The following is a 27,261-nucleotide window of genomic DNA, read 5'->3' as shown; positions in this document are numbered from 1 at the left end:
ACTGTCTGCCCTGATTCAAAAAACCCACATGAACTCAATCACATTCTAAAAGGGCAAACAGTTCCAGCAAAATCTGCAGCTGCGTGCATGGACTTGACTTACAGATGGTAGATCAATTCCCCTGAGAAATCCAGGCCTTGATCTGCCTCTTATTCCCTCACACCCTATCCCCATAACAAATCTGTGTCTGTTCAGTACCCAGCAGACTCAAGCCCCTATAGTGCCATTTTGTGGAAAAATGTCACCTATTGAAGACTGCCTTTTACCTTCCTAAGGAAGGATGACTCCCTGGAGTCCCCAGGGAGGTCACTAAGAGGGTGCCCTGGAGACATTTACAATGCCTGTGCATTGTGCATCCCAGCTGGGGGACTGTCCTATCTTGAACATTTATCCCAGAGAGCACTTACGTGAAAAGATGTATTTTAACTTCTAAGTGATACACAGACCCTGTGAATCCTGTCAGACTTTGTCATTTTGTATAGTGAGTCCATTCAGAGTCAGTCCACATACAGCAAGCACTGGCAGGGGAGTACGTTATGATTGTGATAAACTGTCTTAAAAATAAACATAAATTTTAAAATCAGAAGATGGGGACGAAAGTGCTGCAAGGAGTTATGTGGTCTGTTCCCTGGCAAAGGCAGGACCAGCTAAACCACTGTCTGCCCTGAACAGTGGAGATGTCCTGGGCTGCACGGCTCTGTGCTGCGGGGCTGCCCTGCTCTGACCAGTCTTCCTTGCTGCACTGAGAGCTGATGACTTCTCCCCCTGCCTGCCTTGGACACGGGGGACAGAAGATACTCTTCCTCTTCAGACCAGCCATTTCGGTCTCAGGTGACAATATCCTGCTCAACCTCAGCCCTCCCTTCTTGGGACACCTGATTTCTGAGCTCCTTGCTCTTGTTGGTCTTATCTGGAGTGTCTCCAGTAGGTTAGATAAAACCTAGATATAACTATGGGCTATAAGGACTCTATTGCTCTGGTAAGCAATTCATTAACCGTTTATTAAACCAGTGCTTGCTCATTTGTTGTTTATTAGATAGATCCTTCACAAAAGTCCAGCTGCCTTCCAGGTTCTCCTTATTCAGGTAGGAACTGACGGTAAAGGGCAACATAACAAAACAAAAAGTGACAATGAAGTGCTGTCTCAGTGCTTTCCCCCACACTGGATATCTCTGGAACCTCACAAATCATGCTGGCACAAACCTTGTAGTGCAGCAGAGGCAACAAGAACCCAGTCCTGTGCAAGGCCTGGTATGGAGTGGTGCCATCCTCATGGGGCAGAGGGAGGAATTGCTCTTCTGCACTTCTCGGGGCTGGTATGTCCCTTCGAACACCTCGATTTACTTTCCAGTTTTGGTCTCGTGGACCCTGGCTGCTGACTGCTGCAGCCCCATCCTTGTGGGACCCTTGCACCTCTGGGCTGAGATGAGAGGAGGGGAGGAAAAGTCCCCATGGGGTGACCATCCCCCCCACTCCCTGCTCTGCCTCACACAGGTACATGTGAGTCCAACACCATCCATCTGTCTCCCCACTTTTTGGGCTTGTGGATGTCCCTCACTCCTGCTATTGAAACTAGGGAAGCTCTGCTACCCACTTGGATGGGAGCAGGAATAACTCTCTGTTCCTCTAAGAAGTTCATTGGAGGTCAGTTGTAATTCTGCCTTCAGTGAGAAATAAGGAAAGATTTTGTGAGTTGTCCATGCTCCTAATTCTCAGACATTTGCTGGAGTTGAGGCTGCTCAGTACAGTGGTGGCTGTCCAGCATCCAGTCTGAGACATACTTAAATGCCTCTTCAGATAACAGATGTGATTTTAATAGGATTTCAGACTTTAAATACTTTAGGTCTGGATCTTCCTCTTCCTTCCTAGGAACAACATGAAAGGACATTAATACCTTCTTGAGATCAGTGCTGGTAATCCTTTTACCATTTCCTTTGTGTCTTATCCATGACATTACATTTGAAGATGAAAAAGAAGAAGGCAGCTACTCTTTGGAGTCAGTTTTCTCCATTCATGAGATGAAGGCACAAAAGGTTGATTAGGTGATTTATGATCACGTCAAATCAAAGAGGTTCTCTTTTGGGGGCTTTTTTATTCCCAGAAGAAAGCTACAGGCTTAGAAGGGCTTGCCATTACTTCTGTTTTTCTAATTATTATTAAGAAGTTAATAATAAACTTTATTAAATAATAAAGTTGTGTACAAGCATAGGCCAGAGTCAGCTACAGATACAGCTCTAAATATCAGCCATGAAAGGCTTGTGAGTGAAATTCTGACCTCACAGAAGTCAAAACTCCTGTGGTTAGCTGTAGGATTAGGATTTCACTGCATGTTACTGTGTTGATCAAAGGTTTTTTGAGCTAGATTATCCTGTCAGTGCTGCAGAAAGGGAGTTTATCCCCTTCTGTCTGAGAGGATAACTTGTGTTTGTTTGCTAGTTTCAGTAATTCAGAAATAGTATAAAGTGGGAGAAATTTATTGCCAAGGAAAGAGAGGAAGATTGATATTTCTTTTTGCCCTTTGTCTTTTTCTTTTATTTTTTTTCAATTTCAACTTCTCTCATGAGCAGTAAGGGTCCAGTCAAACTGAAATCCCCAAAGAGCCATATTTTGAAAGGTCAAACAAGCCCTGCTTAGGGGATGAACTGTGGGTGGCAAATTCTGGGCTGAGGCAGCTACAAGAGCAGAGTGAGATGGGAACAGCCTGAGCTGTAGAAAGTGTGGTAAGATGCTGTCCTTTATCAGTGATGGCATTAACAAATAACAGGCCTTGTGGTGCCTTTTAGGTCAGCTTGCCTTTCAAATGTATCCTCCTGGCAAATCTGGTCATAATCCACAGATACCCTCGTGTGAAATTTTATTCCTAAAACACAGAATGAGAGCAATATGTTTCCAGGGAGCAAAAACTCAGAGATATGGTTTATGGGGCTATTGTCACACTCTTCTCAGTGGGCAGGTAAAGGCTGGGAAGGTTTTTTCCTGGAGGCGGTCTGGGGTCCCATGTGACTAATTCGTTCACTGCTGTCTAAAGATTCTCTCAGTTCTTCCTTGCTAAGGATTAATTTTGCTCATGCTCATGACTTGAGAAAAAAGAACCAACCCTATTTTGCTCAGTTTCCTGTAGGAAGCACACAGTGCCATTCTTAGGGCACTGCTTTGTGGACAGTCAGAGGAAATTTCTGTATTCTGCCCCTTCTGTGTAGTTCAGTGTTAAACACGTGTAAGGGCTTTATTGGGCAAAGGATAAATTAATGGCTTTTTCTTTTTTTTTTTTTTTTTGTCTGGTCAATTTAACTGCTTTTAGAGTCTTTTCTCAATGAAATGCAAAATGTAATTTTGGTTTCCCTTTGACAAACCCAAATAGTTACAAATACCAGACTTGGATCAACAATGTAATTTTAGCTAAGAGCAGGCCAGCAAAATGCTCTAAATCCAAAGGTAGTTTTAGAGCTTCAGATGAGATGGGCTAACAGTCACTGGGCCAAAAACACTTTGTAAAGATGGGAAGATTTGTTGTGAAAACACAGTGCATCTCTTCATGTCTCTTTTTGGAAACAAGCTGGGTATCTGCAGTCCACTTGGAGCCCATGAATAAACAGAATTAAATATTATTCTTTTGCAACATTAGGGAAATGCAGACAATTTATTGCATTTCTGAGACAGTCTGGGAGCTGAGGTTCTGTAGGGGCCTTGTTTGCTAAACCCTGAGGCTGGCCAAAGCATTCGGGACTGCTTAAAAAAGGTCTAAACCTGGGCCTTGAACTGCTATAAATTGCATAGACCTGTCTTTGACCCTCCTCACAATGGTCCAAATGGAGGAGTTCTGCAGAAGTCATCACTGCCCCTGCTTTGCTGCCTCTCATATAAATGGCTTATTAGCATTCTGCTAAGCATTTGACCCCATGGTAATTTGGTCACCACTTGGGTGTCCAGCATGATCCCATAAATGCTGCTGTTTCACTTACAGACAAATCAATATTTATTACTGATCAGCCCACGTTTGCTCTTCAGACCTTCACAGAGGCCCAGTGTTGCAACAGCTTGCCCTGGCAATTCATTAATGGTGGTGCAGACAGACAGCGAGTCTGGCGGACTAGCTGGAGGAGGATGTTGCAAACAAAATACGGGATAGAATCAGCCAGGGCGTAATTTGATTTGATCTTTTAAATAGTTGCTGGGAGGGCTGGGGACAGCCTCCTGGCACACCACAGCTAGGCAGGAGACCCAGTAGCTCTTTTGCACCTTGGTCCCTGATGCAGGGGCCGTATGGACTTGGTGCAGTGCCTGCCATGGGGCTGTGCTCAGGACCTTCGATCCTTGTTTCCACAAGAACTGAGAAGGTTCAGGACTTTCCAGGACCTGACAACATTAGCCATGCTGTAGCAAATAGCACTAAGCATCCTCAGGATTTCCCTTTCACAGCCTGCCCCTTTCATCCAGATCTCCAAGTTCAGAGCTGCTCTCTCTCAGCTACCGCTGATGTGTGAGGGGACCTGGGAGGAGGGCAGAGATCTGCTGGAAATAGGGTCTGCATGCCTAGAGAATAAGGTGCTGCTCCTGTGTAGGGGAAAAAAAAGCCACTCTTCCCCATGCCCAGTACTGACACAGCATCAGCCCGGGAGTCAGTCTTTCCCAAAGTTTATCATGAGCTCTGCACCAAGTACTCTGGGCATCTTGAGAATAAAGTGTATTTAATGAAAGTAAGTCACTATTATATATTCATTTTATCCCTTCTTGGAGTTGCAAGGATTCAAATGTTGCCCAGCTAGACTTTTCTGATTCAGGGCAGCAAAACTGTACAGACATCACTGCTGAAATCCACTGCAGACTTCAGCCCCCGCCAATTTGTCTGCACAGCCTGGACACTTCAAGTCATGGTGCATCTCTGAGAATGGTGGTTATTCACTCTAACACTGGCAAATTCTTTGCTGTGGGGCTGCCAGACAGCTTTTTATCATGTCTAATCCCAAAACATTTATCAGTGTGCCTCACCCCAGCCTGATAGTGGGGAGTCTGAAACACAAAACAGTGAAGTGATTCTCCCACCATCACACAAAGCTCAGTGGCAGAGCTAGAATATAAACCCAGTGCCTAGTAGCTCATATAGAATATAGGGGCAGGGTGGCTGGGTGTGCTCAGCCTTCACCTGGTGTGAGTGAGTAGTGACTTGTCTCTAGCACCCAAACACACCTTTTTCCACTCAACCCCTCTGACTAGTTTAACTCAAGGGGTTGGAGGTGCAGGAAGGTTGCTAACAGCAAGGTGAGAGAGTATTTCTGGAGAAACTAAAAAGGTAGTGGTACACCCCGCAGCATATGAAGTCTTTCGGGAAGATCTTCCTGGGGCTGCTGCTGCCATCTAGTGACTTGTTCAGGTCTGGTTTTTAGGGCAAAGCAGAAGGGTGGTGCCGTTCGGAAAGCGGGGGACCAAAACCCACTTGTGCTGGGCGGGAGAAGGGGAGGCACAGCCGGGAGCTCTGCCCAGCCGGGTCTCTGCAGCCCGGGGAGCCCGGGCAGCCCAGGACCGCCCCCGGCTGGCAGCCACCAGCTGCCTGCTCTCCCTGGCCTGCCTGAAAACTGAGGGCTCCCAGCGGGAGTGTTGGATGGAGCCAGGCTGGTGGTGGGTCAGGGGGAGCGAGCACCCTGCGTGGGGCTGAGCTGCGGCCGCCCAAAGTTTGCCCCGTAAATCTGCTGTTATTGCTCCGGCCCCTCCATGCAGGTGCCTCGCAGAAAGCCAGCGCCACAAGTGCCCTCCGTGTTGTCAGGGTCAGCAGAAAGCAAGGCTGAATAGTCCTGGAGACAGAGTGATCTTCTTATCCCGTAGGTGGTCCATCAGGTCTGGGATGAGCTTCATCAGCAAGACACGGCAGGGAGCTCATGCAGCAGCTGCCGGCTGGGGATCAGGTTCACTTGGCACAAAACCCAAAATCAGGCGGGGAGGTATGGCTGAGTGGCAGTGCTCCCGTCTGAGCAGAGCCACACAGGGGAATGAGCTGTTTTCCAAGCACTGACTGAGCAAGTGACACCCATTTGTGCAAGAAAATCACTAAACAAACTTCAAACATTTTATTGATGGAGAGACTGCTTGGACCAGCAGAATTTGGGGTGATATTGGCCTTGAAGTCTGTGTTGCTGACTTGAGTGTGTGAAGCATATGGGACATGATTGAAGAGCCTGAGCACGGGGTATATCCTTAGATGGAGGTCTTGTGCCCTTTCCTTAGAAAAAGTATGGTAGAACTGGAAGTGGTGCAGAGAGAAGTGATGAGAGTGCTCAAAGACAGCCCATGATTTCTGTGCCTGAAATACAGAGGCAAAGTCTCAGCCAGGAAGATGGATGGTAGATGGAGGATCTGACAGGGAACTATAAAATCCTAGGTGGCCTGGAGAAGGTGAATAACAACAAATGATGTTTGTATGCAGGAACTAATTAACATCAAATGAAATAATCAAGTTTAAAACAAAAGGGAGTAATTTTTCATATCACATGTAAAGAAATGATAGAACTCAGTGCTGCAGAGTTTCCTGGAGTCAGATGTATACATGGGCTCAAAAAGCAATTAGTTGTATTTGTGAGAAGGTCATCACAGGCTATTAAATTCAGGAATAGCTACAGCCTCTGACTTCGGCAGAAGGTAAGGGAAGGGACAATGAAAAGTAGTCAGCTAGGGTCAAAGGGACAAAAATGTAAGAATGGGGCAGCAGAAGGGAAAACCAAGCAAGCCGAACCCAACAGCACTGGCAGCTCCCAAGATGTGCTCAGCTGCCAGTGGTACCTAGTGGTGGTACCTACTGATGCACTTCCTGAAGCGATGATGGGGCAAGGGAGGGGAAAGGGCCCACAGTCTCTGCGCTCCCTGCATTGTTTCCTTGTCTCAATGTTGCAGAGGGCTGGGGTGGCCAGGTCTGGTGGTGGCTGACAAGGAGATCTCTGGCTTGGTATGCAGCTGGATCCTCCTGGAGGAGATGGAAGAGGGAGCCGCATCCTGGTACAGCCACTGCATGTGTGTGCCAAGCCTCTTGCTGTGGAGGGGACATGTGGCAGGGGACTGCCTGGACCGCTGGATGAATACACTCATGGCTCCAGGAAGGAGGTTATACCTGGCATGACGGCTCCATGTACTTCACGAGCTGCAAAGAGCTTCTCCTTGTAGTGCAATTGCCACGAAGACACTTGCCTTCTGCTTTCCTCTGTCTGAACAGACCATATCTGGAAAACCCTGTGATTCTTCCTTGCCCTCTACCTTATGTCCTTCTGTAAAGGGAGAGCCACATGGGCATTACATGCTGTGTAGTCAGTGTGATCGCATTTCACATCCTGCCTGTGCCGTAGGCAATGTGTATAGTATGTGAGTTACAAGGCAATAGAGAACCAGGCCCAGAAAGTTAATTAAATTAATGCATTATTGTATAATGACTACAGTAATACAATGATAGTCTGAGGTATCAGGGTGCCATTTATAATTTTATTTCAGCATCCTATGTCTTAGAAAGAGATTTTCAGAGGGTGAAATAATCCTGTATCCTTCTTGTTGGGGGGTTTCTCACTGTTCCTTTGAAATGGCTGATTCTAGCTACTGTGAAAGGAAGGATAATCTGGACAGATTCCTACATTTTGGTAAGCCAGAAGACCAGAATAATAAACAGAAAATCATAAACATACAAGCCAGCTCTGTGCCAAGGGCTAGACATTCCTGATGTTCTGTATTCTTCCAATAGTGCAAAACAGCCACACATTCAAGACAATTTGCAGGGTTTACTCTTGCCTCTGACTACAGGGAAAGGCCATTGCTTCCTGAAGAATTTAGCCCCTTACATATATTTCTTTATATTCATGATGAAAATATGGAAAGACCATAAGAAGGGCCCAAACCAAGTAATGAAGAAACATACCAGTCTCTATTTCTTTTCTGTTTTGTAGTGCCATGGTTCCCAAGAAGTATCCAGGAGCTGGACAGGTTTGCCAATCAGATCCTCAGCTATGGAGCAGAATTGGATGCTGATCATCCTGTAAGAAACAGACCTTTATTTTTTTAACATGTTTCTAGTTATTGGGACAGATGTTTCTCTCATTTAGATTTGCTCTGCTTTAAGACAGAACTAGTAGACTAAGTCTCACATGGTATAGGACAAGAAGGGTACCACATTTCTACAGTTAGAATCAGCCCAAACCCTGGTTATGAAGAAAATCAACCAAAGGTTTGTTTAATTTGAGCAAATACTAGGGGACCTTAAAAGTCATAGTGGTCATCAGAGCACAGGGCCACCAAAAGAACACCTCTAGTTTTCCCAGGTGGCTCTGATGTGGTGACTTCAGACTCATTTTGTGAATCACTAGCAACAAAAACTTCAGAAGCAACACATCATAGCCCAGAGATAGGAAGACTGCTTTTTTCATCCTTGATTACATACACACGATTGAGCTTAGTGCCTTGTTATGTGGTTGTTAAATCTGACGTAATTCTTTTATGGTGAGACACAACAAGAGGAAAGGTCCTTGTTTCAAAAAGTTTGTGATTTAAATCGTAGGGTCAGAAAGTTTTGTTCATTGGCACAGCTGATAAAAAAATTTATTCAGCAGTTTTTCAGCTCTTCCAGATACACGAATATTTTCTGCTTCTATTCCCTCTCCAAGCAAACAACAACTTATTTTCATTTGTCAAAACACGCTGAGTTTCATGCAGTGAAACAGAAATTGCTGCTATTAGTTTAATTGAGATAGGGTGATTATAAATAAATTACATGCAGCGCAACAAAAATTGCTGCTATTAGTTTAATTGAGATGGGGTGATTAGTCATTCACTACCTATTGCTTAATTCGAGATGTGTTATGTATCATGTACAATGATTCATGATGTTCAGTGTGGTCATGTGAAAGGCAGAAAGAAAGGAGATACAGTGAGTCAATGGCCCCCTTGTGTGTCATGCGGGAATAGACCAAGATTGTATTTGAAAAAAGAAACCAAAAAAAAAGATATTAAAAGGAATGAAGCATCTCTGCTCCAGTTCCTAGAATTAGTTAGTGAACAGTTTATGCCTTAAAAAGAAACCCAGCTTCTGGGGTAAATAGGTGTTACAGTATACAGAGTGCAGAAAGAAAAGGGAATTAAAGGAGCCTGTGATTTTAGTAAAGTGATATGGGACTTAATCACAAATACCTCTATGCCAGGTTAATCTTCAACAGTTCATTTTTAAGGCCATTTTCTGCCTCTTTTTGACTCACAGTCTTAGATCTCCACCCTGCTTCAGCTGTTTCCTGTACTTGGTTGTGTTTCATAGTCCCTCAGTCCAGTTGTTGCTATTTGCCCTAAAGAAGTGTGTCCTAGCTTGGAAGGAGGCTTCTCCACTTTAGCTGGTGAAGACACTCCTAGCCCTGAGGAACTTTTAGTCTAAATAGCAGGCACACTGGGATAGGAGAATGGTTATCCTAGATGAAGGTTTAGGTATTATATTTCTTATCCCTATTTTTATTGGTAATTAGCTGCAAAGGTCAAGCTCCCAACCACAAGGCCTATTAGACACTCTCTGTAGTAATTAAATCCCTTGAAATGGTTGAATTTGTAGTGCAATTAGGGCTTTTTGGCCTGGTAAGTGCCTACTGTTCTTCTAACTGTTTGAAAATGAGCAGCTTTAAGCGTGGCTCATGCTGAAAATCCGCCTAAAAAGTCTGACTGAGTTGATGAGTATGTTTCTAATGTGTTTTAACTCTGCTCCTCTAGATCATCCCAGCCAGGGACTGCAACAAGCTTCATGAGAAACCAGAAGGACATGGTTATCTGCCATTAATTCAGCGTATTGCTCTTGTGGGAGCACCTTGTTGGTGCTGTAAAGGAGCATGTTTCCCTCTTTTTGTAGCAAGTGGAAATGAGAAAAAGAAAGGACTTGTGGGGGCAGGACCTGCTGGGAGGCTGTGACTGAATGGCTGCTCTGGTGGCCCTGCAGACTGGGAAGGAGTGGTGCCCTGTGTGAGCGCAGCCAGGCAGGACGGAGGCAGCTTCCCCAGTCACCCTCCTGCACTTTTTGGACTGGACCAGCCATGCCCGAGGGTGCTCAGGGCTGTTCACCAGCTGCCCTTCCACTGACCATCGCTGTTTTTCTTTAGGGGTTCAAAGATCCTGTGTACCGTGCCCGGAGGAAGGAGTTTGCAGATATTGCCTACAACTACAGACAGTGAGTGCTCAGTGCATTAACAGAAAGCAAGCCTGCATCTCCTGCCCTCTCCTAAGGCTCTCACCCTGATGGCAAAGCCTATTCCTCCACAAGCATCCTCCTGCTGTTGGCTTTTCTCTGCCATGTGTTTAAATCTTCCTGTTCATGCATTTATCCCCAAATTGCAGTAAAACAAAACTAAATTGTTCCAGGCACACGTTCAGAAGAGGACGTTGCCTCCCTTCTTTCCCCACAACACCCCTCTTCCCTGGCTTTGTTGTCTAATTGAGCAGCAGACTCCGTTGCTACTACAAAGACCTGAGCATTGAATAAAGCCGCTTCTGGTATTCTTCCCATTAAACCAAGGCTGGGGGAGGAGTGCCTATCATTTACATTAAAGCAGGAGCTGCACACACTATTAAAATAATGAATAACTTATGGTTCTGATGCTAATCCAGCGCCTGATACTCTACTTTTATCATGTCTGACCCAGCTGCAGTCTGCAATTTGGGCTCTCATTTCCCAAGAAAAATAAATGGAGATGATAAATTCAGTTAGAACAGGCTTGCTTGATTGCTTTCAGTGATCAGATCTGGAAGAGATAAAATTCTGTTCCCAGAGCCCCTCACACATCTATATCAGTCCTAGTGGGCCTGATTCTTGCTGAGACTGGTAAAAATTGTGATTGCAAAGGATAAAGTAACATATGTTGTACATTTAGGGCTCCACTTTATACAGGACTGCGATGAAAAGATAGCCCCTGAGCCAAAAAGCTAATAATCTAATCACAAAATGAGAGACAAAAAGTCAGGTGAAAAAAGTCAGGAGCCCAGTTTGTAACTAGAATATTTGGATAAGACTTTGTGGCCAGATGTGGATGAATGTGATGCCTGTTTATAGGTATCCCACAGAAGATTTACCTTTCCTGCATAATGGATAGCAAATTCTGGTCTCTAGTTTGCAGGCTTTCACCAAATCCTACCTAGAAATGAGATAAAAAACATGTTAACCACCCCGTCCCCCAAGATTCAAACTGAAGCCATCTTAGGATGATGAAACTATTATATTCCGAGATTTGACTAATTAATATTTAGTCGGTTATCCAGATCCTCAGACACATTGGAAACAGAGTCTATACAGACCTGGACCTGTGTCCCAAAAGCACCTTTTATGTAAAGTTCTTGGACTTTCCAATTAGGTCTTTCGGTAACAGAGCAGTAAAAAGGGTGTGAAAGCCCATGTCTGGGCTTCTGGGACCTGTGGTAAGGAAGCATGTGTTTTTTGTGACTTTGGGTGTTGATTCAGGAAGGCCTGGATGGATCCATGGTTTTGCCCTGGGTGTTACACCTGGTGGACATGCCTTTCGGGGTCTACAATGGGAAGGAGAGCTCAAGGGGTTGTCTCTAGCATGAAGGGACAGAGATGCAGAGAATTGGGCAGGAGGAGAGCAACAAAGTTATCTGGCTTCATGGGAAGTATCTGAAAAGGCAAATGTGCTTAGCTTGTGAAGGTGCTACCCAGCTACAAAGGTGAGGTGGGTCTGTGGTGTTTTGTCTTGTGCTCTTCTCCCCAGCATCAATTCCATCCTCTTCTGTGTCCCTTCTTTTGCACCTATTTTGTCCTTTTTCCTCCTGTTGTTTGCCTCTCTATTCTGCCTTTGCTCTTTTGCCTTCTTTCCCAATACATTTACCCATTGCTTTTGTTGAATGCCTAATTTCCCTAACTTCTCTTTTCTTTGCTTTATTTTGCCTCTTCCCTCTGTTTTCCTTTGCTTCTGGCTCTGTTGATCCCTAAATATTTTTAATTGAAATTTGAAAGGTTTTTAAGCCATAGCTTTTCCCTGTAGCCTTGGAAGGCGGTCGAGGATTACTTAGGAGTGCTATAGGAACAACAATCCCGCAGCAATCCTCATAATTCAACATGCTGTTTAAAGCTCCACAGATTAAGGAGGGCTGATACAGAGAGACAGAAAATGATGGTGCTCCAGAGGAGCTGCCCTGAGGCTCAAGGAAAAAATGAGGGAGTGGGAGATGGTGGGGTGTCATCAGGAGTTTAACAATGGGTCTCTGGGGCTTGGAAAGCTCCAGCATTATTCCAGCAGTGATGTTAACCCTATTAAGTTACTTAAAACCCTTTGATTTTTCAAAGCTGATGGATTCACCTATGGCCCTATCATTATTGCTAAGGAATTGACTATTCACAGGAGGCCAAAGTACATTGCTTGTGATTGTCTAATTCCTGCTAGCTTCAACATGAGCTAAGCACATGGAGGCCTGAGGGTGGGATTTGACTCAAAATTACTCATTACAATTATAAAAAGTCAAACTGGCTGGAGTCTGCATCTGTTACAACATAAAGCACAGATCAGAATTTCTCTGCCCCTTCAACAAACAGAGTTTTCTGGAGCTGATGGTTTCCCTGTTGTAACCAAAACAATTAATGTATGGTGTATTAGAGCAAGAAATACAACAGCTGCTCCATATCTAGAAAAGAAAATAACTTGAAACCAAGAGGCAGCAAATATTTTTTAGAATAACATTTTGATAAGACAAAAGAGCACTGATTTATTTTTACCACAATAATGCAAAGAGTTGTCCAAAGGCCAGTATCTCATGAGGTCAGTAGAGTCCTTTTCAGCCTGTGCCTAGGAGCAAGTGAGGCTTCTTTTGCACCTGCATGTCAGATCAAAGGCATCTCCCCTCCTGCACCAGTGCTCCCGGCCAGCCAATGTAAAGCTCCTGAGTATGGTGCTGGTGGCATGGGACATTTTCTCTGTCACTCCTATGGAGGGTGTCCATTCTCTTTCCAGTGGCCAACCTATTCCTCGAGTCATCTACACAGAAGAAGAAAAGAAAACATGGGGCACTGTCTTCAGGGAGCTGAAGAGTCTCTATCCAACTCATGCTTGTTATGAACACAACCATGTATTCCCTCTGCTGGAGAAGTACTGTGGCTACCAGGAGGACAACATTCCCCAGCTTGAAGATATTTCAAAATTTTTGCAGAGTAAGTTTGAAGCATATAAAAGAACCAAATCAAATGAAAGACTTCAGCTCTCAGTGGGGGTGGTGCTTCCAGAGATGGAAAAGCAGTCCCTGCTTTATCACAGGCTCCCCATGGTACTTGGGCACATCACTTAGCCTGTGTCCCAGGTCCCTCTCTAAAACTTTCAGAGGTACAATAGTACAGATGCTCAGATACGGTGATGGTGGTATGCATGGGTAGAAAATTCCCTCCTCTTTCACAGTTAAACTCTGTTTAACATAAGAAGAACAAAGAAATCAGTTAACAACCTTTTTCCACTGTGAGGAGTCTGGATAAGGATAAATCAAACATACTAGCTGTTTTTAAGATGCCATTTTTTTGTCCCTTCAGCCTGCACTGGATTTCGCCTGCGTCCTGTTGCAGGCTTGCTCTCCTCTCGGGATTTCTTGGCTGGGCTGGCGTTCCGAGTATTCCACTCTACGCAGTATATTCGCCATGCATCCAAACCAATGTACACACCAGAGCCGTAAGTACTCTGGCACAGAAAATGTGTAAAGTTGCAGCAGACTAACAGCAGGGTCAGCCCAACTGATAATAACCATGTGGGATTCTGAAGCACTCCTGGGAACAGAGCTAATGAAGAGCAGCCAAGCGACTGCTCTCTTCTGAAAACTCTTTCAGAAGATTTCTAGTCTTTTTAACAAGCTGCATCCTCTTCTGCAAGTTCTTATGGGACAGATGAGACAGTTTTGCTACTGAAGGCATGCTTGCATGGTGGCTGGGACATGAGAGAGCAGTGTACAAAGGCATTTAGCTTAGCTATTAGCACCCAAACAGTGGTGTGAAATTTAGTGCAGCAATGACTCAACATGTTTCAAGCAAGCTTCTGGCAGCAAGATAGAGGAAGACCAGATCATTGATCCCTTCTCTGTTTCAGTTTTATGCTGTAATGTTTCTCTCTGTCCCTGTCCAATGTGGTTTTCCACTTGTTTTCAAAACAGTTTTCTTCCTCTACTTTATATTTTTGCAATTCTTCTTCTTCTCCCATACCATTTTTTTGGTCTTACTTCTTCCCACATCCTCCTTTTCCCCTCCATTTTTCTACCCCTCATTATTCTGATTTTCCTCCCTGCTCACCCCATTCTCATCTTGCACAAAGCCAGACTGAAATGTCTTCCACAGACCTGGCCCTCCTGGGACCATCTTATTCTTCTCCCCTTTCCATCTTAACAAATCACTTCTCTGTCTTTGAAAAATCTAGCAGTCCCTAGGTGAGTTCTTTCCCAAACATGCCTGTCCAGCTGCCAACTTCAGCTTGTGATGAAAATAATCCTACCTGAGGAAGGGCAAGCTTCCACCTCACACTGGGAGGCTGCGGACATGAACAGGGACTAGAGTTGAGATCTGAGTTATATGTTGACACCATGGTGAATTGTTGTAGTAGCCTGAACTTCATCTAAAGAGGTTTCTTGTCCTTGAGACTGAAAAGTCCATGTTCTCTTTGGTGGGGTGATTTCTTTCTGGCCTTCCTGAGTGGGGCAGACAGTTGAATGGATGGTTTTCTTCCATAAGGAAAAACAAATAATATATCAGCCTTCCTCTGAGGGATGTATGATGGTAAAAGCACTGAAAACTCTGGAGTGTGCAAGAGTTTCCATCACAAGAATAATTTTAGAGCAAAATATTTTCCTGTGAGACTTGAGCATTATTTGCTGGCAGGAGCAGATGCACTGCACTCTTGACCATGTGCTGACTCTATGGCATTCATCCAGCATTGCTGGACTTTTCCTGAATTAAAGTTATTCAGATGTCATGTTTTCCTGCAGTGATATTTGCCATGAGCTGCTAGGACATGTGCCTCTTTTTGCTGATCCCAGTTTTGCTCAGTTTTCCCAGGTAAGTTACTCAGTGGTTATACTATTTATATAATTGAACACACCAGAGACTAAGTAATTCAGAGGATGAACCAAGAGCTATGAGGGGTGGGGTGGATTCACCTTTAAGCATACTGTTTAAGAGTGGCTGAGGCTGATTTATTTGTTGCTTGAAATCTTGACACAAATCACTTAGGTGAACTCATACACTCAAACTCCAAATGTCTGTCTTGTGTGAGTTGTTTTTTTACAGGCAAACCCTTTTCAAAGCCATCATCTAAAAACCTTTTTGAAGATGTTGATCCTTCTGAGCTAAATTAAATGGCTCATGAGTCAGATGAATTATTGCCCGACCATGCAGTCCAAATGTTAGGGAAAGTGGAGATTTTTTTTGTTTTCTATTGAAGCCACAGAGGAGGCTGAGTAAAGTGAGGAACTGTCCCAGCTGCAAGCATGGGAGAAGGCTGGAGAGGAGCTTTCTCTTTAGTAGTGTTAACGTCTCTGAAAAGAAGCCAAACCTCAGTGAAGGAGTAAACTTTTGGCTGCATCTTACCAGAAAACATGGAAAGACACAAAGACAGAAAAGTCAGAAAGAAAGAAAGAAAGAAAGAAAGAAAGAAAGAAAGAAAGAAAGAAAGAAAGAAAGAAAGAAAGAAAGAAAGAAAGAAAGAAAGAAAGAAAGAAAGAAAGAAAGAAAGAAAGAAAGAACAGACAAGAAGCAAAAAAGGAAAAAAGGGAAAAAAGAAAAGAAAGAAAAATAAAGACAAGAAGGGAAAGAAAAAGAGAGACAGAAAGAATGATGGAAGGAAGGAAGGAAGGAAGGAAGGAAGGAAGGAAGGAAGGAAGGAAGGAAGGAAGGAAGGAAGGAAGGAAGGAAGGAAGGAAGGAAGGAAGGAAGGAAGGAAGGAAATGGACTTGATGTAACATCCTGCTCAAAAGATGAAAGTCAGCCTGATGTAGTTTGTAACCACTCAGTATTGCCTTCAGGCTCTGCCCTTTCAGAGAACTGGGGTTTCCTTCAAGATAAGCCCTACTGCACCTTGGCTTATTAGGATTTGACATGGTCATGGCTGCTTCCATGCTTTTGGTACGTGTGTGTGGGGTGCTCTGATTTTTCTACTGTGCAGTCCTCACTGGAGCAAACTGCGAAAGGAACCTGGTTATATACAGTCTTGTGTGGTTGTCCTCTGAATCCAGCTATTGCATGCCTTTGGGAAAGTCTCCATTAGCTCCCAAGGTATGAATAAGCTCTTTCAAATCGTGCCCTGTCATTCAAAAAATATAACTCATTCAAGGCTCCAGGAAAACTACTGCAATCAGGGCCCATCAAAACAAAGAGGAATATTTGAGATGTGTGGGTGTGATTGATTTACCTCCTTTTGACCGTATCATTCTCTCAGATGTGTATTGTAGACTTGACCAAAAGCCTGTCAAATAGAGAGGAAAATTTTATTTGACCTCAATGGGCTTTGTAACAGGCACAAAGGATCATGCCTTGTAAATGACATTTGGACAAGACCCTTTGTTCATTTCTGGAGAGATTTCTGGTTTAAAATTGATGTTGCACGATAGGAACATGTTCTGTAAACATTTGTGTGTGGTAGTAAGCGATGGTAACATTTAAAATGCGAAAAATTACATAAGAAGAGACAGGAAGAATGTTTGCAATAAACAGCTTGAAGAATAATGGTTTATTGTTACAGGAAATTGGACTGGCATCTCTGGGAGCTCCGGATGATTTCATCGAGAAACTTGCTACGGTAATTTAATAAATGAGGGCTCAGTTTTCCAAAGCGCCCTGTGTTGTCTTAATTCTGCTGCCACTGAAGTCACTGATAGAACTCCCATAGAGTTGAATGGGAACAGACTGAAGTTCATGGTTGGAAAACCCCACCCTGAAACAGTTGCATTAAAGGAAAATAGCTTTGGCACCCCTTATTCAAAGTGACAGTTGTGATTAAACACAGAAGCCCAGACAAGATTTCCTCCAGCACAAACATATTGAGCAAGAAGAGATTACATGTTACTACATCCCCACAGGAAATTTCAGGAAGCAGCTTCAGTAGCTGTTCTACCTGCAAGTGTCTCTTCTCTTCCACCCTGTCAGGCAGATAATGTCCTCTGCAGTCCATGTGGCTCAGCTGAATCCTACTCTGAGACTTCTGAGTTGCAAACTTCAAACAAAAACAAAGATACCCCTATGAGATTAGTGTCCTGAGCATCAACTCACCTGGGCAAAGCATTGCACCATCTTTGCTGCTTCTGATAGATGAGGTAGTTCTCTGAGCCAGAGCAGGAGTCCCTTCAGAATGACAGACCAAGAAATCAGGTTAGGCCACACACCATCTTCCTTCAATATTGCACTAACAGCCCATTCGCTCTCCTGCTGCTGCAGCTAGACGCCCTCTGTGTGAAGCAGGACACAAACTTCTATCAACTAAGGTTCAAACTTCGGCTGGGTTGGCCAGCCAAAATGAAATTTTATTGCTATAGTTTCATTGTCTCTGCTCTGCTGACAAATGTAAGCACAGTAAAACACAACTGTGTTTGTCAGGGAACTGAACTGATTTGCAGGCACACTGAGTCTAGCACTGTGTCCTTCCAGGAGAAGAATTTCAGTCTGTGAGGACATTGTATCTATACAGTTGATATTTGACACATGACAACATTTTAAACAGAAATGTAAACTCCAAATGTATCCAAATCAATAATGTGCACCTACTCTTTTTGATCAAGGAACCATATGCTTCTGTCTACTTTTCTTGCCAGGTTTATTGGTTTACGGTGGAGTTTGGACTATGTAAAGAAGGTGATTCACTCAAGGCATATGGTGCGGGGCTGCTGTCTTCATTTGGGGAGCTGCAGGTGTGTCCTATAAAACAACATTTCAAAGATGTTTATAATAGCTCAAATTTATCTTCTGAATGTCTTCAGATCCTTATTTTGCTTCGTACTTTATTCATAGAAGTAGCATGAAATGTCATACTTCATTGAGGAGCTCTAATAAATGTGTCAGTGTATACACACACAGGGGACTCATACCTCCTCTTTCCGAGTAAGTGACATTGTCATTGTATTCCACAGGAGCAACTCTTTCCTGTCTGAAACTGGGTTGCATTCAGTAGCGTTATATTTCTTTCACAGCAAATTCAAGCACTTTTTAACTGAAATAAATTTCTTACATTTTTTGCTCATAGTATTGTTTATCAAGTAAACCTGAGATTCAGCCTCTTGTCCTGGAGAAGACTGCTGTGCAGAAGTACCCTGTTACTGAGTTCCAGCCTGTTTATTATGTTGCTGAAAGTTTTAAAGATGCAAAAGAAAAGCTAAGGTAATCCAGTCATTTCACAGAAAACCCAATTTCTTGTCCATTGCCAATACAGTGGATCCCATTGCCATAAGAGGTCTTGGGTTGACAGTAATGTTTTGAGAGGCACTAGAAAAAATTGTGCAATGCTTAAAGAGACTAAGCAGTTGTTACACTTAAAATCTTGTGATGGTCAATAAGGGGAACATACCTTATACATGAAGCCAAGAATTTGTGATTAGTCTAGTCAAGTGTTTCATCTGTATAACCAAAATGCAACAAAAAAATAATTATTAGTCCAATTGCAATGATATTAACACTAGGGTCAAAGCTAGCTAACCAGTACAAAGCAAGTCTCTTGTTTTAACTATAGTTAAAAATTCTTGTACAAAAATTTTTCCTATATCTACTCCTTTTCCTCTGAAGTTACAGATTCTTTTGTGTCTTAAATCAACAGTTTCAGTCTGGTGGTGGGGGGTGCAGTAGTCAAGTAATCTGCATCCTGAGGTCTTCAGAGCAGGGCTGTGATGTTAATGAATGGAGTTTCTTTCTCTCTTTTGTGAGGAGGTGGATGGTGTTGATGTTTTCTTTCTTCCTCCTAAGGCCCAGGTTTCCTCAGGGCCATTTTTATGTTTCCTAATGTGTTTTACATCTTGCTCTTCCTACATTGGTCTGCAAATCTGTGTTACTTCTGACTTTACTATTTATATTAAATATCTTTTCTTTGTCCCTTTTGTTTCCTCTAAAACTCTTTTTTTCTCAGCTCCTAAGTTTGCTTTACTGTGAATATTTGATCAGCGGGGAGATATTGATAGCCTAGGGACCACCAGCATCATCCTATGCTCACGCCTTTAAGACCTCTGTTATCAGTCCATGCTGGTACTCCTTTATGCTGCATTACTTTAGGGTCAGACTTAGTTCGCTATGTACAGCGTAACTACTTGCTTTTCCTGCCTATATAAAAATTATTAACGACGGGCATTATAGCACACAATTATTCAGAATTAAGCAAAGCTAAAACAAATTAGGTAATAGTTACATGGTCATTAGACAATTGTTATTACAGCTAAACAAAACTCCAAGCAAGACTAATAACCCCAATCCTGAGGCCTGTGTGGTTAGCTTAATACAGAGCCTCAAGCTTGTTACCAGCAGTGTGTTTACAAGACTACAGGGGTACACAGTAAATCTTTCAGTCATCTGTGACTCAAATACAGATTCAGTTCCAGTTCAACAAGACTTTGAAATAATGGTCCAAGTTCAGTTCTGGTTCTTGAAACAGGAATGGCTCAGACTGTGTTTGGGGTTCAGCTTGGGTTCCACCTCACAACAATATTTCTATTTCTGTTTAAAAAAACCACCACCATATTTCTGGATGTTAGCCAAGCCACTGGGGGTTAGCCTTGGTTCACGCTCAACAAATTTTTCATTTAGAGATGCCACACAGGGACTTGTCTCAGACCTGCAGTCTCTTCTCTCTCTCTCCCTGATTCACAGATAAACACATACTGACACCCAAGATATTCTGCAGTCCCAGGCTCCCCAGCTCCAAGATCTTCCTAGCTACCTCCCCTGCTGCTTCCTCAGTCATCATAAGCCTGCAGCATCTCCTTCTGGCCTTTTCTCTGGGCTAACACCTGAGAAAGATGGCCTTCTCTTCTGGTTTGTGTTACTAATATCCTGCACACAGTTTCTATCTTCTCTGTATACTTCTCTAACTGAGCAGCAAGTTCCTTGAGAAAGTGGAAGATGCTGTCTTACTCTATACAAACTATCTTGGAGCTTCTTTTATTTGTTTCAATGACCAAATTGGAAAAGTGGTTAAACTGAAATAAACGTCTGGGTGTTGGTCCAGTGCCTGTGTTCATGGCTTGCACCTGGACATGTGTATTTGTGTGCACTAGAAAATCTCCCTTAAAAATTATTCTGAGGTTGACCTAAAATATTTCAGCTTAAGGCACTCATCTCCTAAGATCTTACCTTCAGCTGAGATTTAGGAAGACTGTCTTCTAATGTGGATCTCTCCTCTTACCAAAACTGGACTGATGCCACTAAGCATTTTCATCATAGCCAACATAATTTTTTCCACTGTCCCACCTTATGGCATGCTCACACTGAACTCGATTTGAGACAATGGCCTTAGCTGATAATAATTAGGACTAAACTGAGGGAGCAATGTGGAGGTGGCATCCAGCATATTCCACTGTTCTGGGTATATGGGATTTACCATGCTGAGTCACAGTCTGTATAGTGGGGCTCCATAATCAACTCCTGCGTGCTTCCCTTCCTTTTTCAGCAATAACTTCAGTAATCCAAAGCAGATATATAAACCAGTATCCTGCTGGGGTCTACAAGGAGCCTGGAACAATAGCTCTGACCATCTCATCCCATTCAGAGTCCTCCTTTCCACAGTTCTGTGGTTATGCAAATTAATGTTTTCCCAAGATACCAAAACCTTAATGCTTCTGCCACAGAATTAACTATTTTGCAGAAGGGAAGGCTGCAAATAAGGGGTGGCAAGAATGCTGCTTCACTCCACTGACTATCTCCTATCTTTACAATGATTTAGAAGCCACTACCAACCAGGCCAGAAGTTAACACTCTGTTTGTTCCTTGGTATGCCAGGGTGGCATAGGTACTTGACTTTATTTTCCATAAATTGCAGACTTGGATCAGAATTCCTATATTTTGCACTACTGAAAGGAAAATGAGGTTTTGAAGTTTGGCAAATCCCAATAGCTACATAGTTGACCTATACCAGGAGCGGTGTTGCCATGCCAATAGCATAATTAGTCCTGTTCAGAAAAAAACAAAGGTGGTAAGGACAAATGCAGCTTCAAGCATGTTACAGAATGCTGTAGGTCTCAGATTACTTGGCAGGAATTTCAGTTATTTCCTCTTGTAGATTTTCTTATTCCCCTCACCAACAAATGCACACACTAAGAAAAGAGTGAGTTACTGAAAAAAGGATCTTTTCAAGTTTGTATGTGTGTTTGTATTTTTGCCTCAGGAAATTTGCTCAAACAATCCCTCGTCCTTTCTCTGTTCGGTACAACCCCTACACCCAGAGGATTGAAGTCTTGGACAATGCAAAGCAACTGAAGAACTTAGCTGACACTATCAATAGTAAGGAACTACAGATTTGTTACCTTGAATTCCTTAAAACTTGGATCAGAAATATCAACCACAAAGCAGATTTCATCTGGTTGCATTTAATGCGCTGAGCCTGACAAAGATAAAGCAGTACACATCTCCTTTCTGGTGCAAAAACTGCTTCTTAATTCTAGTCAAGTTTGAAAATAGCATTTCCACTTGACTGGAGTTTGCTACCTCTGAAATACCTAGTTTTAGTGGAGGTGCTAGGAAAGGCCAGAAGGCCTTGTGATGGATTCTGATGTGTGGCTCTAGCTGTTCTCAGTAAGGAAGAAAAGGAAAAGCTTGACTTTAATTACATTTCCTTTTGCCATTCTAGCCTTCTTCCTGAGACTTTCCCCCCCTACCACTGCTGAAAGCCAGCACCCCTGATCCTGTGAGCCATCCTTGTATGGCTGACTCTGCAGATGTTACTCCAGTAAGACCCTAATAAACGTGTCCAATCCAGCACTTCTTTGCTCACCTTATTCTTTCAGGGCATGAATATAAAGCGTGAATACATACAGGAGTGTTAGACATGAGCTAGATGTAGAATTAACTTCTCTGATTGTTTCCTTTGCAGGTGAGATGGGGATCCTTTGCAATGCCCTCCAGAAGATAAAATGAAGATTTGCTGTAACTTGCTAATCACTGGCTACTGAATAGAAGCTGCCATGTGCAAATACCAGTCTTCAACTAGCCTCAGTCTATTATCTTCCTGTGTACTGCATGAATGCATATGTTATATATCTTAATTACTATAGATTAGGAGAGAAATAGACATCTGCAGGTGACCCTTGACTCTTTTGGCCTTCAGACACTAATCCATTTTCTCTCACTAATGCATAAATATGACCTTAGTTCTGGGAATCTGGGGAAAGCCTCCATAACTCTTGTGCCCAAGGTTAGCAGAAGGAGATCTCTGCCATGCAGTGCTATATTCTGCTGCAGCTGTGAGGTTGCATTACCACCCTGGGCCCAGGGACAGGATATCAATGACTAACAGACTAATCCACCTTGCTTTCTCCCACAGTCATTCTCCCCTCGGTCCCACACATTTGTGTAAGGTTCCCATGGAGTCCCAAACTCTACACCTTTCAGGGGGTATACATATACTGTTTGGCCCTCTGTACCTCTACTTTTACACACAAGCACCTCTATCCTGAAATACTATTTTTTTTCCTAAAAATGTGATGCTGCTATTAGCAGAAAGGACAGCAAGTATGCTGCAGCCTCATTAACAAAGATTGATCACCATGTATAAATACACTGTATTTGCACAAGCACTGATCCCAAAAAGGTTTGTGTGAGTCAAGAACGCTGTATGTTGTGATATGTCATTGGGTTGCAGAGTCCCTCAGCAAGGCACTGAGACTGCTTATCCAGATCATGGAGTCTCTGCCTCAGTACAGTACCCACAAAAAAGCCCCTTCAGAGGAGAGTTACCTAAAGGCAAGTCCGTGTGACTTTTTGCAGTTGGATGTGAGGTCAGTTTGTCAATGATTTGTGCAAACAAGAAGCCATGCAGATGTTTTAGCAGGGCATCAAGGCCTTATTAGTCCAGTCTCAGAGCTGTGCTGTCTGTGATGTTGTGTAATGCCATGGATTCAGAGCTGATTGAGGACCTGACAGCTTATGGAAAAGGGACACCTCTCTCAATAGCTCCACACCTACTCACTGTGGAAGGCTCATGTGTGAAGGCTACCTTGTGTTTTGTGTGTCCTTCTCTGAGAGTGTTTTATTCAGCACTGCTACAAGGTGTTTCCTAACTTTCTGGACTCACAGTCCAGAAGGTGGATACCAGCACCTTGGAAATGAGGAAGTGGTTCTTAAAATGCAGTTGAAGACATCAGAGTCTTCCAACTCCTAACTCACTGTACCTGTGGCTAGACCCCCCCACCAAAGCTGTGGAAGACCTGCGTTAGCTGTGTCCCAGTCTGAGTGCATTCAAACCCAAACATGATGTCTTACAAGACAGCTCCTAAATCATGATACTTTTTAGAGACTCCTTCCTTCTCCCACTTGAACCTTAATCTCCCTTTTTTTGGTGAAAGCAGTTTTATTCTTCCTGGAGTATAGCTCAACTGAGACAGCAAATGGAAGCAAGGGTGATTCCAGCTTAACCCAATGGCTGAGCCACGGAGAGAGAAGAGCTTTGCTGTTCAGGAAGTTATTTCTGTATTTTATCCAATAACTTTCACTCAAATCAGCTAAATGCCCTTCTGGACTGGTCCACATTGTATAATGCCTCCCTGTAGCTGCCTAGTTGAAGGAAGAAGGAGATCAGCGCTTGTACATTGGAACAGAATGGAGCAAAGCAAACCAGAACAGTATTTCCAGTTTGAAATAATTATGCATCATGATACTAACATGATTCAGGAGTCACATTTCTGTTAGAAGATCCAAAGATGGAGAGGGATTTGAAAGTTCATGAGTCTCATACCTACTATCTACTCTTATATTTATAGTTTGAAAATCAATGGAGCTTTAATGTAACATCATCCTTTAGGAAGATAGAAAGTACAGCTGTTTCCATTATATTTATGGTGGGTAATAACATTAATCTAAGGATACCAGCTGGAACCCTTTTCAATAGACATATACTTATGCAAAATGGTATCATTTTGGTGCTTTGAAGTAAGCTTTTTTATCTCTGTATCTTTTTTCTTCCTTTTTTTTTTTTTTTTTTTTTTTTTTCTCATGACAATGTCTGCGTAGATCTTTCAATCCCGCTTGGCATGTATTTTCAGTGTGAAAGTAGCCCATATTTTTCTCTCTTAATATAATAGGACCCATAAAGTAACTGTGTAGCACAAAGAGACAATTTCATCCCAAGGGTGAAGTCTTTCAGACTAATCCTCAGACAGCTTTCCAAGCTCCTCTGCTTCTGGCTGTTGTTATGAGTGACAACAGCAGTAAATCTATAGTGATATTGAGAACCCAGGATTCATGGTTTTCTTTTATGTGCAAGTGGAATGGTCAAAGAGTATTGATGCCACATGTCTGATTCTGTGTCCCTTAATGCAGGTTTAAATGAGCAATAACTCCAGCCAAAGCAGCATAACATAGCTGTTCAGCAAGACTGATAGATGAGACAAAGTTCAATGCTCACTATTTTAAAAGCAGAGGGAATATACTGAAAGCAGATTTTCTTGCAGAACAAATTAGCTTGTGCATATGTGCTTTAAATAGTACAAATAAGTTGCATTTTAAATAGTACTTCTTATTTCCATACTTAAAGAAAACTAAAGTTGTGTAGCAAAATGCTTTTTGCCTTCTGTCTAGTGTAACTCCTCTCTGTAAGGTAACCACACAGGTCAATCAGAATTAAATACCCAGCTAGGGGAGAATGCCCATTTGAGGTGTGCTCCAACTCAAAAAAAGGCTGTCTTGCACTGGTTGACTACAACTCATCCAGAAAAGTTCATGAAACTAATGTTAAAAAAAATCTCTTGCTGTGTGTAATTACCTAGAAATAGAGCAAAGCTTTGACTGTCCTACCTTTGCATACTTTGTACATCTTTGTATGCTACTCTGACTAACCTATCCCAAGTTTATCTTTTAAGTAATCTTCCTCTCTTCTATCCCACTATGATCACATTTCTTAATGTCCTTATTTCCAGCTCTGTTTCAGGTATCAGAGAAGCCCTTTCATGAGGCCCTTTTCCTTTTCAGTGACCTTGGCCAAGGTCAGTGATGGTGATGGAAGGAGGGCTTCCCAGCACAGTTTACACAGGGAGGTGGTCTCCTCTGAGTGTCTTAAGATGCCTAGATCTGACAGCAGACTCGGAGAAGGGACACTTTATTCCCCAAAGGATGCAGAAATTATTGAAAGAGAATTATTAAGCACAGGGAGAATCCACAGGAATGCATTCTTTTAAAATCTGTATATTTACTGCTTCAAACCATGCTGGCAGTTGGCAGAGAAGACTTTTTTGATGTTCAAATGTAACCATTTAAAATAACCTAAATAAACAGAAATATTAATGCCGTATCCATCTCAGATGAATTGCAGTGTGCTCATACAGGGTGGAGATATCTGTGATGGTAACAGATCAAAAACAGGCAGGTTGTTTTGTTTGTGGTGATTAGCCACAGCCTTTTAAAACACCCATCCCTGGGAGCTGCATGAGACAGGGTTTCTACTCTTGGGGTAGGAGAGTCCCACCTTCTGCAAGGAGAAGCTGCCTGTCCCCTTGGGAAAGGATAACACAATGTGCTCCGGTCCTTGGATAGACCTTTAAACTGCAGCACCCAGCCTGAGACCTCTGCTTCTGCACTGCTAGAGGTTCCAAAAAGTGCTGAAAGCAGGACTCTGGGATGTCTCAGCAGAGGCCTTCCTGGGCTTGTCCATGGATTAAAGGTGTTATTGGAGTGCCCACTGGCTGGGCAAGGATATTTCACCACCTTGAGAACCAGGGCTCTCTGTGCTGGTTCTGCAGTGGGCTGCAAAGCTGTGCTGTAAGCTCTGCCTATGCTGCTCCAACTATCACACTGGCTGGTGAGTCCAATCTGGCTCTATAGCGAAACCTCAGTTTATACACAGAACCATGTACAAATGTATAGAGATGGGACTCTGACACTAGAGCATAAAGACAGCCATAGGGCCCTGACGTCCCTGCTCTGCCAGTATTTGTGACCAGTGCCTTAATCATGCATCTTGAACCCTTAGGCTTTCACCTACATGTCCACATGTAGCTGGACTAGGAGACCTTGTGCCATTTGTTGTTTGTGCCATGCCTGTGGCCTGGATGTGGGGATGCATGCACCCACCCTTCATGGGAGAGGCCCAGTTTGGACTCAGATAGTCAGACCCAGCTCGGTTTATTCTCCTGCGCCCAGCCTTGCCGCCACTGCTGAGGGAAGGTGGGAGTGGGAAGAGCCTTTTCCCCCCTTAAATCCCACTTCTTCTCCTCCGCCCCGTTCCGTTTTCAGCTGCAGTTCAGCTGCCTCTGAAGTGCCCCCTTGCCCTCCCGGAGCCCCCTGGGCGGGGGTGGGGGGCCCGCGGCCGCCCGCGGAGCGGAGGGTCCCGCGGCGCGGAGGGGGCCGGGTTCAGCACCGCGGACAGCGGCCCGCCCTGCCCTGCCCGCGGGCGGCGCCGGGCCCGGCCGGGGCGGCCCCTCCCGGGCCAGCGCTCGCCGCCCCCGGCAAAGCCCCCAGCGCCCGAGGTCTGGGTGCGCCCGTGCTCCTCAGGACGCTGAGACCTGCCTCCTGGGCACCGTGATCCAAAATTCACCCGGGGTTTGTCTGTCTCCGCCAGGCAATAGAGGGGGAAAGCGAGACCTTCCCAGTCTTGGGCCGAGGGGAAACAGGGTGTTGTCATGGTCTCTGGAGAAAAAAATTTGTTTGTGCTGTCTTTATCTTCTCCGGCCAGGGAGGAGACAAGAGCAATATGTCACTGGGGTTTGTGACCCAGGCAGGATCAGCTAAAGGGTGCATCAGAGATGGCTCCATCTGCAAAGGGAGGACGGAGAGGTGATCTTCTCTGTGAGCCTGCAGGATGACTTCACAGGGGCTCCAGCACACTGTAGCTGGAACATGTCGGTGGATGTCAAGGGATGCCATGCTCTGGCAGGACCAGAGCTGAATCCCCCTTGAACTTGCTCTGCCAGAGGTGAGAAAGGTGTGACTCAGGTTTTTTGGGAGTCTACTTCACTGGAAATAAATTCATGACAGAAACAAGTTCCAGCAGAGGAATTTAGCCTGGGGGCAGCACTTAGCTCGGTCAGATCCTGTGGGCAGTAAAAGCTCAGAAGCAGTCAATGAACTTTGACTCTGGATCAGGTCTCTGGATAGGGTTTGGGGGAAGACCCCTTTGG

General features: G+C 43.9%; 1 protein-coding gene across 1 annotated transcript in view; it reads left to right on the top strand.

Annotated features, from left to right (window-relative positions):
• The window catches only part of PAH (phenylalanine hydroxylase), a 41,308-nt gene extending 15,872 nt beyond the window's left edge, over window positions 1–25,436 (top strand). Inside the window, exons 5-14 of the mRNA XM_074871868.1 lie at window positions 7,917–8,005; window positions 10,098–10,165; window positions 12,954–13,150; window positions 13,520–13,655; window positions 14,956–15,025; window positions 16,707–16,763; window positions 17,773–17,868; window positions 18,201–18,334; window positions 21,321–21,436; window positions 22,026–25,436. Coding sequence (XP_074727969.1) covers window positions 7,917–8,005; window positions 10,098–10,165; window positions 12,954–13,150; window positions 13,520–13,655; window positions 14,956–15,025; window positions 16,707–16,763; window positions 17,773–17,868; window positions 18,201–18,334; window positions 21,321–21,436; window positions 22,026–22,069 — 1,007 coding nt within the window. The 3' untranslated portion in view covers window positions 22,070–25,436. The remainder of the gene's footprint in view (window positions 1–7,916; window positions 8,006–10,097; window positions 10,166–12,953; window positions 13,151–13,519; window positions 13,656–14,955; window positions 15,026–16,706; window positions 16,764–17,772; window positions 17,869–18,200; window positions 18,335–21,320; window positions 21,437–22,025) is intronic.
• Window positions 25,437–27,261: the final 1,825 nt, after the last annotated feature.

The sequence above is a fragment of the Strix uralensis genome, chromosome 5 (assembly GCF_047716275.1).
Source record: "Strix uralensis isolate ZFMK-TIS-50842 chromosome 5, bStrUra1, whole genome shotgun sequence".
In the NCBI taxonomy this organism is placed as follows: Eukaryota; Metazoa; Chordata; class Aves; order Strigiformes; family Strigidae; genus Strix; species Strix uralensis.
The sequence above is the reverse complement of the archived record's forward strand: the minus strand, read 5'-3'. Positions and strand labels throughout refer to the sequence as shown.